The sequence below is a fragment of the Anser cygnoides genome, chromosome 1 (assembly GCF_040182565.1).
Source record: "Anser cygnoides isolate HZ-2024a breed goose chromosome 1, Taihu_goose_T2T_genome, whole genome shotgun sequence".
In the NCBI taxonomy this organism is placed as follows: domain Eukaryota; kingdom Metazoa; phylum Chordata; class Aves; order Anseriformes; family Anatidae; genus Anser; species Anser cygnoides.
This window is the reverse complement of record NC_089873.1, coordinates 36,888,445-36,899,884: the sequence shown is the minus strand read 5'-3', so window position 1 is coordinate 36,899,884 and position 11,440 is coordinate 36,888,445. Positions and strand designations below refer to the sequence as shown.

The 11,440-nt window shown below is 44.9% G+C and overlaps 2 protein-coding genes and 1 non-coding gene across 4 annotated transcripts; all 3 read left to right on the top strand.

Annotated features, from left to right (window-relative positions):
• The first annotated feature begins 50 nt into the window (after positions 1-50).
• On the top strand, positions 51-3,339 carry RPL18A (ribosomal protein L18a). Its single transcript, XM_048065391.2, has 5 exons — positions 51-204; positions 471-650; positions 1,240-1,369; positions 2,681-2,790; positions 3,193-3,339. The coding sequence occupies exons 1-5, from the start codon at positions 187-189 to the stop codon at positions 3,283-3,285; spliced, it is 531 nt and encodes a 176-aa protein (XP_047921348.1). The 5' UTR covers positions 51-186; the 3' UTR covers positions 3,286-3,339.
• Positions 1,846-1,977, top strand: LOC125182953 (small nucleolar RNA SNORA68). Its single transcript, XR_007163839.1, has one exon. It is a non-coding gene; the product is annotated as a small nucleolar RNA SNORA68 (small nucleolar RNA).
• A 665-nt stretch (positions 3,340-4,004) lies between the features above and the next one.
• KICS2 (KICSTOR subunit 2) lies at positions 4,005-10,484 on the top strand. 2 transcript variants are annotated; one of them, XM_048065456.2, is made up of 4 exons: positions 4,005-4,301; positions 5,850-5,923; positions 6,002-6,138; positions 9,170-10,484. In XM_048065456.2, exons 1-4 carry the CDS (start codon positions 4,067-4,069, stop codon positions 9,984-9,986), a joined length of 1,263 nt encoding a protein of 420 aa, XP_047921413.1. In that variant the 5' UTR covers positions 4,005-4,066; the 3' UTR covers positions 9,987-10,484. The 2 variants fall into 2 exon arrangements, with proteins under 2 accessions (XP_047921413.1, XP_047921412.1); XM_048065455.2 differs by having other exon boundaries at positions 5,850-6,138.
• Positions 10,485-11,440: the final 956 nt, after the last annotated feature.

Genomic DNA, 11,440 nt, shown 5'->3' with positions numbered 1-11,440 from the left:
CGGCGTAACGCGCTCCGTGAATAGCGTAAGGAAGGCCCCGGGCGGCCACGCGGGCTCCCACCGCACGGCGGAGATTGACGGCTGCCTGGGCCAATCGCGCTGCGCGGCGGGGCGGTGGGCGGGGCCGGCGGCTGAGGTGAGGAGGCGCCGCGCGCGGCCCCTTCCTTTCCTGCGGGCGGCGGCACCATGAAGGCGTCGGGCACCGTGAGTGGGGCCGCGGCGGGGCGCCCGGCGCCGGGATTAGGATTAGGATTTGGATGGGGATTGGGACCGGGATTGGGATCGGGATCGGGGTCGAGGCGGCCGCTGGGAGCGCGGTGCCGCGGGTTCGGGCGCTCCGTGCGCGGCCCTGCAGGGAGGCGAGCGGCCAAGATGGCGGCGGCGCCTGAGGAGGCCGCGGCGGCAGCGGGCCCGGGGACGGGGCAGGCTGGCGCCGAGCCGCTCACGGCTCGCTCCCTGTCTGCCCCCAGCTGCGGGAGTACAAGGTGGTCGGGCGGTGCCTGCCGACGCCGAAATGCGCCACTCCTCCGCTGTACCGCATGCGGATCTTCGCCCCGAACCACGTGGTTGCCAAGTCCCGGTTCTGGTACTTCGTGTCCCAGCTGAAGAAGATGAAGAAGTCTTCGGGAGAGATCGTGTACTGCGGCCAGGTGCGCGCTGGAAGAGCCGATAATCTGGGAGGCTTCTGGGGAATTCCACCTGGTATACATAGAAGGAATTTACATGAAGCGCTGTTACGGGGGGGGCAAAACTAAAGTTCATCCTTCATTTGCTGTGAAGATGAGGAACAAATTCACTTTTTGGAAGTGGCAGTGCATGTCCAGGGAGCTTAAAACAAAATCTCATTAACTTAATATTTTAAACATATGATGAATTATACCATTCAGTGCTGTTTCCTGAGTTCTATACTCATTTCATTGTGGCGTGTGCATTTTAAGAGTTACGTGGACATTCACGATTCTTGCAACATTGATACCTGGGCATATCTATCTGACTGTTTAAAGGATGTTCTTTTTTTTTTATTATTATTTTTGCTGTGATGTAGAGCTGAAATCTAGTAATTTCACACTGAATTGTTAAGGTTTGACTGCTGCTATGTTGGTGTGGGAGAAGAGACCAAATGTTCTTTGACAGTAGAATTTTTTACAGTGTTCTCGTAAGAACTTTAATGTAACTAAACTGGTGAAACACTGATGATGTAGTTTCTTTAACTTCTTTTATGCTCTTGTCTAATTCCAGGTGTATGAGAAGTCCCCTCTGCGGGTAAAAAACTTTGGCATTTGGTTGCGCTATGACTCTCGTAGTGGAACTCACAACATGTACAGGGAGTACAGGGATCTGACCACTGCGGGTGCTGTCACTCAGTGCTGTAAGTATGTGTAACTGTTGGAGATACAAAATGGTAGGACCGGTATATAATGCAAGCTTAAATCTTAAATTACGTGTGAAGCCTAGGTAAGAGCGCTGTCTTCATCCACGGTAACCAAAACACTCAGAATCAAGATGGTGAAGTGGCTGGAGAAGTCTGCAGATGTTTGTGCTCCCTTACTGATGATACGTTTTCTCCACCTTGAAAATATTTCCACTTAATGTGACTTTCTGTAATTCCAGTAACAAATTTTGCTATACAGGCCAACAGTTGCATAACCTTTAAGGTGCTATACACATTTATTTTACTGTATATAGTGTTTTGAAATGGTTGAGTTTATCTTCCTAGTTCATGTGGGAAGAATATCTCAGATCAGGTTCTCCTGATTCCTCTTAATATGAAGTATTTGAGGGACAGACCATTTGTATAGCCGATGCTATTGACAGTTGAATCTGGAAGCGTTAAAACTGCTACAAGTTGCACACAAAAACCCAAAGAACGTTGTTCTTAGTAATGATGTTCTTGTCATGTGTGCAGATATTATACGTATCTTGTCGCCTTTCAAGAGCTGAGGTGCTCTTGGAAGTGAAACTTAAGGTCCTACATTACCTTGCAGGATATCGCCAGTTAATAAACATACCAAAAAGGTTGCTTAAGAAGTCTGAGAACTTGATTTGTCATAGCACAATGACTTTGAAAGCTTCATGTTCAAGAATACTGTAGCAGATGAAGCTTTTACTAGGTTAGATCTTCATGGGGGACACTGTAAGCACGGTATTTCAATAGGCCTGTCTTGTAAAATTAGCTATTGTCATGATCTAAGGCAGTGTGACTACCACAGAGAGGACTTTTCAGGTAGCCTATGTACAGATCCTCCTGTTCTGTAAGGCAAATTATGTGGGCTAAGTAACAATTCCTGATTGTATCACTTGTGAATTTTTAGAAAAACCTATTTTCCCGATAATTGCGTTTCATTGTTGATTCTGAATTACATTTTTCTTGTGGGGGGAGAAAAAAAGTCCCATGTAGATTTCTGTAAGTTCATAACTCCCTGAAATCAGGCAAGAGCAGTAAGATGGCATTGTCTTGGAGAAGTTCTGTTCTGAGTTCCAGGTGGAATTGTCTGCTGCACTTTGGTTCTCTGAAGAACAATTCCGCCATCGCTCTAGATGGTGGAAATAACGTGGTTAAGCAGAGTTAACCACGAATTCTAGAGGTTGTGGATGGCATTCATATTTCTTGGAAGGATGCCGGTAAGATTTTGAACTGAAAATGTGTGAAGATTTATTTTAACGAGTTCTCTCGTTACAGACCGTGATATGGGAGCCCGTCATCGTGCCCGTGCTCACTCTATTCAGATCATGAAAGTGGAGGAAATCGCTGCGAGCAAGTGCCGTAGGCCAGCAGTCAAGCAGTTCCATGTGAGTGAAGTGAAACTGTGGCGCCTGCCGGGTCCCAGTTTAATATTAATATCGGGCTGGGGGGGGGGGGGAGCTTTGTTGTCTGGTACACCTTTGTTTTGCAGGGAAACGGGAGGGGACTGAACTGGCATGCATAGCTTTACAGTTACTTTATGCTGTGAGATCAAGGCTTTTAGAGAAGTCAAAATAAATGCATGTTATATTGCAGGAAACTTGCCTTAAACGGGCATTTTGTTCAAAAAGAACCATAAAGCTAGCGCATCCATTACCTCCTATGAAGTGTATCTAATCTGTGGATGCATTATATAAATCACCTGTTGAATTATAACCCAGCTCTTTGTTGCAAACTGGTTTTGGTGTTCATCTAACATCTCAGCTAACACAGAAATATTTTTCTTGCAGGATTCGAAAATCAAGTTCCCTCTGCCGCACAGAGTTCTGCGTCAGCAGCACAAACCCCGTTTCACCACCAAGAGACCAAACACATTTTTCTAAATGCAAAAACGTGCTGTTGGCTCCGTGTTGTAATAAAGACGGATTTGAACCTTTGACTCCTGGTTTTCTTTGGAAAAACTCCCCAGTCTTTTTCCTTCCTTCCCTGAAGCCCCTTTCCTTCTGTTTGCTACGAGCTGTCAGCAGCCCGGTTGGAGAGCGCAAGGGAAAGAGGGGCTGGGGAAACGGAGGATGTTGCTGTTCTGGGGGTGCTGGAGGGGTGCAGCTCGAGGTGGGGAAGAGCTGCTTGTTAATTTCATGGGGGATTAATGTGGTAGAAGGGAGTGGGCAGGTGTTCCAGGGGAATTACAGAATCGGTAGGTTGGAAGAGACCTCCAAGGTCACCGAGTCCAGCCTCTGCACTAACACAAGTCCTCCGCTAAACCATATCACCGAGCTCTACATCTAACTGCCTTTTAACGACCTGCAGGGGTGGTGACTCCGCCGCTTCCCCGGGCAGCCTATTCCAGCGCCTCACGACCCTTCCGGGGAGCAGGAACAGCCCCTGCCGCCTAGCAGCCCTCCCACGGCCCTCGTGTTCCTGATGGCTGCGTGCCTGTTCTCAGCGCTTACACAGGGTCTGCTCGGGGAGCTGATCTGTCCGGAGTGCAACGCGGAAGGGGATTGATTTGGGCAGTTCTGAGCTATCAGCAGGCGCCTGAGAACCTCGCTCAGGGCCCTGAGTCCCTGGCGGGGCGGAGCGGGGCGGAGGCGGGGGGGGGGAGCCGGAAGGGGCGGGCGGTCGGAAGCGGCCGGCAGCGGCGGCGGCGGCTGCGGGTGCGGGATGGGGGAGGCGATCGCGCTGGGCGCGCCGGTGCCGGTGGAGCAGGCGGTGCTGGAGACGTTCTTCTCGCACCTCGGCATCTTCTCCTACGACAAGGCCAAGGACAACGTGGAGAAGGAGCGCGAGGGCAACAGGAGCGCGGGCGGCAGCTGGCTGGCCCTGCTGGCGGCGCTGGCGCACCTGGCGGCCGCCGAGAAGGCGTACCACAGCATGGCCTTCCTCGGGCAGAAGCTAGGTACCGCCCGCCGGGGGGGCGGGCACGCACCGCGGCTGGCGAGCGGGGCGCGGCCCCAGAGCCCCGCGTCAGAGCGGCTGGGGGCGGCGGGCCGCCTCGCGGAGGCCCCCGGGGCTGCGGGTTGCCTCCCGCAAGCCCTTCCTGGGGGTGGCGACCCGCGGAGTCCCGCGGAATTGGGCCGCGGCCTCGGTTTTGTCAGAGCCTTCGGTCCGCCGGCGCTGAAAGCGGGAGGTGCGGCGCCGCGGGCTTTCCCTCGAGGGGCGGGGGAGAGGAGCCCCCCCCTCCGTAAGGTCCGGCCTCGGTGTTGGCGCCGAAGGGGCGGCCGATTTGACCTGCTTCAGGAGGACCTTACCGGCAAAAAAAAAATCCGTAAAGCTGGCTTTAAAAAGCGAACTTGGTGCTAGCAGAAAGAAAAAATAGTCAAAATGACAGGCAAAGTTCTGCTTGTTTCCAGACTTCCCAGACAACAGCAGTAGGTGATGGCTCCTCTGCCGCGACTTGGGGGCAGGTCGCGGCTTGGAAAGCTAGCTGTTTATCCGCCGTAACCAATCCTCTGCTTTTCTGCCTCCAATTGCTACGGTTACTCTTGAACAATACGTGTGAAAAGAACGGCGCGCCGTTATAAAAGCCACGAGCAGTCTCAAAGTGGAACCAGAATTTGGAGTCTCCTCCTGAAAGTTCTGCAGGCTCAGCGCTTGTGGGCCTTGCTCTGCTGCAGCCCGCGACAGCTACAGCAGCACCTCTGCACGGGCTTTTGGTAGCATCAAAGTTTGTCCCTGCCCATGGCAAGGGGCTTGGAGCTGGACGATCTTTAAGGTTCCTTCCACCCACAGAAAGGTCCCATAGAAAGCGTTTTATGATGGCCACTTTTATTTTTATTTTTTTTTTAATTTTTCATAGCATTGAGGAGGTAGAAAGAAGCCCTGACCTTTTTTTCTCAGTTTTAGTTACGCATTAACCTGTGCTGTGGTCCTGCTGAGATAAGCTGTGTTTGTTTTGCCTGTGAATTCTGGCGTATATTAGGTGGTTTAGGGACTGGAAACGTTTGGTTTTGTAAGTCTGAGCGTTTGATGTTTCAAGGGGTATCGTTAGGGGAATTCTCTTCAAGAGATCTATTAACAGCAGTGGAGCCTATTAAAATTTCACGATGACTTGATTCTTCTGACTTGCACAGATAACACCATTTCCAGGTTATGTAGCATAGCAGCAAAATCACCTAACCCCTTGTTATCAAAAAGGTCACGCTGTAGTTAAGGCCAATGTGAAGGGGTTAAAGAAATTTTGCAGCAGTCACTGGCTGCTGAAATACGAACAAGGACAAGCGTGACCTGTATCAAATTAGGTAGAGTGCTTCTGATTTTCTGCTACGTGCAGCTCAGTCATTCGCAAAACAATACACTGAAATTTATTTCTTGATGGAAAATGGTGTGATCGAATAACGCTTGGGAACACCCGGGGAAAAACAAGCACGGTTTTATTTTTCCCAGTATTGCTGTCTCTCTCTGCTGTCCCTGGATTTTGGTAATCCCTCCATGTTTGTCTGAACAGGTGGTCAGTCATTCTTCAGCCGAAAGGACTCCATCCGAACCATCTACACATCCCTGCACAATGAGCTGAAGAAGGTGGTGGCGACGGGTCGCAATGCACTAGGAGGAACAGCTCCTCACTTGGAAGAGCTGCTTTCTCACCTGTCTGAACAGCTCTGTTTTTTTGTTCAGGCTCGGATGGAAATTGCTGACTTCTATGAAAAAATGTACACGCTCAGCACCCAAAAGTTCATTAACTCTGAGGAACTGGTAAACATTTTGGAATCCATCTTAAAGAAATACAGCTCAAGGTCAGTGCTTGTTTGCTGGCACTAAGTACTCAGCCATGTTTTGTAATAAACGATGTTGAGGTTCAAAGCAAGCCTGAAGATTTTGCTCTCCTTTGATTGCTGAGCAGCGTGGCCCCTTGCATGAATTCACACGTGACGTGAGCGTTGGGGAGCGGTGTCCAAACATGAGCTGAGGGCTCCAAATAAGACAGTGAGACCTCCCTGACCCCCAGTCTATGCAGCATGTTATAGAAACCATCTTTCTGATTCCTAATTCATGCTCAGCAGAGAGGGAGAATCATTTTCCTCATGGAAAAAGTACAAGAATTATTTCCTTTTTTTTTTATTTATTAGGTGTGTGTGAAGGGGAAGCAAGGCGTAATTTCATACAGACTTCAGTAAAATTAGTGTAGAAATATAACAGATATTTGTGTGCCAGTTTTAGTCTAGAATATGTCTGTTTAATTCTAAAAGCCATAGTAAAGTAAAAAAATAAAGATAACTTGGTGCTGTTTTCTGACATTCAAAATCTAAGCACTGCAGCTAACTCCCTTACTTTTAGGAATAATTTAAGGAAATTGTAGTGTAGTTTTGCTATTTAAAAGTCAGAACTAGTCTGTCATCTTACTAGTCATTTTTGGTGATTCTCAGCTTGTAAACCTTCACAATATCGGAGCAGTTAGTCCAAGGAAAAATGAAACTACAGTTTTTTTTCCTTGGTATGATAGTCAGTAGAAGAGTAAAGGAAGGCATGCTTGTTGCAAAGTTGCTTTATGATGTACGCTGGCCATTATCATTTGTTCTGAGCATGTGCTTAGTCAACAGTACTGTTTAAAATTCTGGAAATCAAAACTGAGTCTCCGAGGTGCGTTTGTGCTTCTAGTGCACTATTGTAAGGAAATAAGAAATGCCTCCTTGGGAAAATAGTGATGATCTTGCTTGGGGATAATGAGCAATCTTTAAGACGAAGACATTCTAAGAGGCTGCTGGAGCTATTTCAGTCGTTCGGTTCTCCCCAGTAATGTACAGAGTATTTCTGAAAGAAAGGAATAATTTAACTGCAATAATTAAGACAGCATCAGGTGCAGGATCCTTTAAACGCCTAGTATGAAATGAGTAAGTAAATAGTAAACTATCTTGATGTAATTATTCTGGAGTGTTAAACGCTCTCCATCTAGTCAGCGTTTTCTAGATTTGTATGCATCTGTGTTCTCTAGAAGGAAATGAAGAATGATGTGGCTTGTTTATGGTCTGCAAAACAAATCTATCATCCCTCTGCTTTCAAGAATGATTGGGGGAAGAATCAAATTTCCAATGTGCAGTTAAGTTCTTAACACGCTGGCTTACCGAAATAGCGTAAAAGCCTGTCTGTTTTAAGTGATAGCGAGCTCAGTCAGGTGCTCCTCTGTTAGGAAAGTTAATTACAGCAGATAGTCTGAGTACATAACCTGGTTCCTCCGCAACCATATCAGGCTTCTCAGCTGTGGCTGAGAAGTGTATTTTTGGATTAAAACAGTTTAGCAAATCCTGCCATGCAGTGAAACATGAAAATAGCAATGAGCCATGAAGGAAAGTGGAAGTGGGAAGCCGTACATCAAAACATTAATCCAGGAGACACGGCGGCGAGTTTTTTTAATTGCTTTTAAGGTTGAAGAATAAGCTTAGGCTGACTGCAAGTGTGTTGAAACCACTGTGCTAAGTGTACGCTTGGTGGGAATATCTGGAATAAATAGTGTTGCATAGTGCTTCTCTTCCCTTCTAATATCTGCCAACAAAACTGTGGTTTTTTTTCTGCTGAATACCTAAACCATTGAAAAAATATAGTGTTGACTATTATGGGAATATTATTTCTAATTGACCCTTATTTGTTTAAAGAAATTCAAATATGCTCTGGGCTTTTCGACCCACCAAAGCAGTTGGTAAACACTGGATCACTGCTACAGCAGAAAGACATGATGGCTGCTGACATACGCCGTGTACAGAAGGTGGCAGGTCCCCCAGCCGAGCCTTTTTGCAGAACACGCTGCGTCGGTTGTTCCACCACATCCAGCATTTCATTTCCTTCAAATAAACTTGGACTTGCATCTTAAAAGCAAATCCTTTCAACACACGTATTGTGGCTGTTGAGAAAAAAGGGACACTTGAAAATATTTTTAAGATCACACAATTTTTGGATAAAATATGAAGAAAACAAGGTGGGAAAGAAAGCTATAGAATGGCTCTATTAAAATTCCACAGAGACTTGTTCTAATGGTAGGGTCACTCTAGTGAATAAGATGTGCAGTGACACTTCTACCTTGTAGATGAGATTTTTTTTCTGTGAAATTCAGAGCTGATCTTGTCCTGAATTTTTAGAGAGGAAAAAAATGATTGTTAGAGCATCTTTGTTGTGATATTATGAAGTCCCGCCAAATGTTGTTTTTTTTTTGCTCTTAGCACACTAACGTTCAAAATTTGGGACCAGGTTCATTAGTAAATACAGTCAGTTGTGATGCTATTGACTAATTTCCCATCACATTTTTATTGTGAATTAAAAAGAAAAGAATAAAACTCAATTTGGTTTCCTCATAGCTTTTCTACATTGAATTTATAATGTAAGATAACTTTTTGTTTTAACTTAATATCTTAGCACTATTCTATGACTATCAAGACATATTGCCACTAGAAGGGATTTTAAATTGGAAGAAAAATTTAAAAAATCTTAATTCTTACTTAAAAAATTCTTAGATCTGAATTTAAAGAGGAATGGCACTATGGTAGCTTGTGGATCAAGATTATCAGTGCCTTTTCTTGGACCGGTCAAAGAGGATTCCCTTGCTTTGGTAAATGCCTGATGGGTGTTTTTGTTAAATATGAAGTGCTGTATGTTCATTAAAATGTTTGTCCTAATTATGTTAAAAGAGGAGTTTTTAAACTTACAAGGTGATTTTTTTTGTTTTACACTGTAGCCTCCTTTATGTGGTGTTCTGTATATGAATTGACAACTATTAGCTGGTAATTTCACTGCTGCGTACAGCAGTTCTCACGTCTTGAATAACGTTGTGTTTTCTAGATTTCATCATCCAATCCTCAGTCCTCTTGAAAGCAGTTTCCAGCTGGAAGTAGATGTGCTTGCACATCTCTTAAAGGCTCAGGCTCAGATCTCAGAGTGGAAGTTCCTTCCATCCCTGGTCAACTTGCACAGCGCTCACACAAAACTACAGACGTGGGGCCAAATTTTTGAGAAACAGCGAGAGACCAAGAAGCATCTGTTTGGAGGGCAGTCTCAAAAAGCAGTACAACCTCCACACCTCTTCCTCTGGCTGATGAAACTCAAAAACATTCTCCTTGCCAAGTTTAGCTTTTACTTTCACGAGGCCCTTAGTCGACAAACAACAGCATCTGAAATGAAAACGTTGACTGCAAAAACAAATCCTGATTACTTTGGGAAAATTTCCAGTTTCATTCGGAAATATGATGCTGTCAATGTTTCCTTGATTTTTGACAATCGTGGATCGGAAAGTTTTCAGGGACACGGTTATCATCACCCCCATTCTTACAGGGAAGCCCCCAAAGGAGTGGATCAGTACCCCGCAGTGGTGTCTCTGCCCAGCGACAGGCCTGTTATGCACTGGCCCAATGTAATCATGATTATGACTGACAGAACCTCTGACCTCAACAGCTTGGAGAAGGTTGTTCACTTCTACGATGACAAAGTCCAAAGCACATACTTCCTGACTCGCCCCGAACCTCATTTTACCATCGTAGTTATTTTTGAGTCTAAGAAGTCAGAAAGGGACTCTCATTTTATTTCTTTTCTCAATGAAATTTCGCATTCCCTGAAGAACTCCAAAGCTTTTGCAAGCTTGAAGCCTGGATCCAAAGGGTAAAATACGTAATACAAGTTTTCAAGGCAGACTGCCAGCCTTGGGGAAAGCTGTAGGCTTCAAGACTTACATAAATTAATGTTTTTTTCAGAGTCTAATTAAAAAGGAACCATTATTTTTAATTATATAAGTTCATTTTTTTTAAGCTAACAGACATTTAAAAAAAAAGTATTTCTGGTTGTACTTAGTGGGACAACTTAACTGTGGGGTGCTAAATGGCCACAGCAAGTTTTTTTGTGTGTGTGGTTTTCAACTTGCAGAACGACTTATTTTTTCAGTCCACAGCTTTGTTGCCTGTATCACAGAGGAATATGTGCACTTTATTGTAATCTGATCTATAGAATTTATTGAAAATGCTATGAGGGTGGAAAATACTATCTTCAGAAAACCGTGTTGCCTGACAGGAATTATTTCTGGGAACTATACACTGATAGAAGGGAATATTAAAATGTATGAACCTGCAAGAACACATTTTAAATAAAAATACATGCATCATAAAAATACTCTGAATTCTGAGTTTTCAAGTGGCTTAAAATTGAGATCTTTGACATAAACCTTTAAAGAGCTGTCTCCGTTCTGAACAGATGTTTCAGAATGCACACTCGTGCAAATAAAGCTGAAGTATGGGTTGGAAGTAGACTATTCACTGGAGTGTTGTGACATTGTGTGCACAGTATCAGTCTTAATTCAGATTTAAACTCGAGATAAGCTGAGGTTGAGCAGGTGTTTTAGAAGGAACCATGAAGAAGTGCCATGGAAATAGCAGTGAAGCTATTTCAAGTTGTGCTTTGGTCTGGCTATGTTTAAAAAAAAGGCAGTAGGAAATACTCTTTGTGAATGAGTTAATTTACAATTTGCTGCTAGGGTCAACCTAGATTTATTTTTAGATTTTTGTAAGCATATTTTTCTTTCTGCTTAATTTTAAATAATTTCATAATATGGCCAAATCACTGTTGGAATTTTTATTTAAATATACAGCCTGCGTAGTATGTTTACCTCATTCTGAAATGTCTCTTATACCACTTACTTCTAGCCTCCACATTTGGAAAAAAGTATTGTGAGAAACACTCCGTAGCCAATAACTTAGGCTCAGGCGAGGATCTCAGTGAAGTAGTAATTTATTTGCGATTGTAGTGGCGGGTGTCCCACAAGCAGGAGCGCACCTACTGGTTCCAAAACGCAGTTTATATACTTCTTGATGTCAGCACCCTCCCCTGTTTCCCCACTGTGTGGGTAATCACAATCTATCTGATGCTTCACAGACAATGCATGGCCTTCAGTTGCCAGCCTGTTAAATTTCAAATTTCTTTTGACTTTTTTACTGTTTGAAGCGGTAATGTTTCTTCACTTATCTGACTTGACTTAACACCGTGATTTTCACCTAATTGTTCTAAGGAGTCTGGTTGTCTGCATTTTACAAGGTCGCCTGCTAAGTTTTCTTATCACTGCAAGCATAT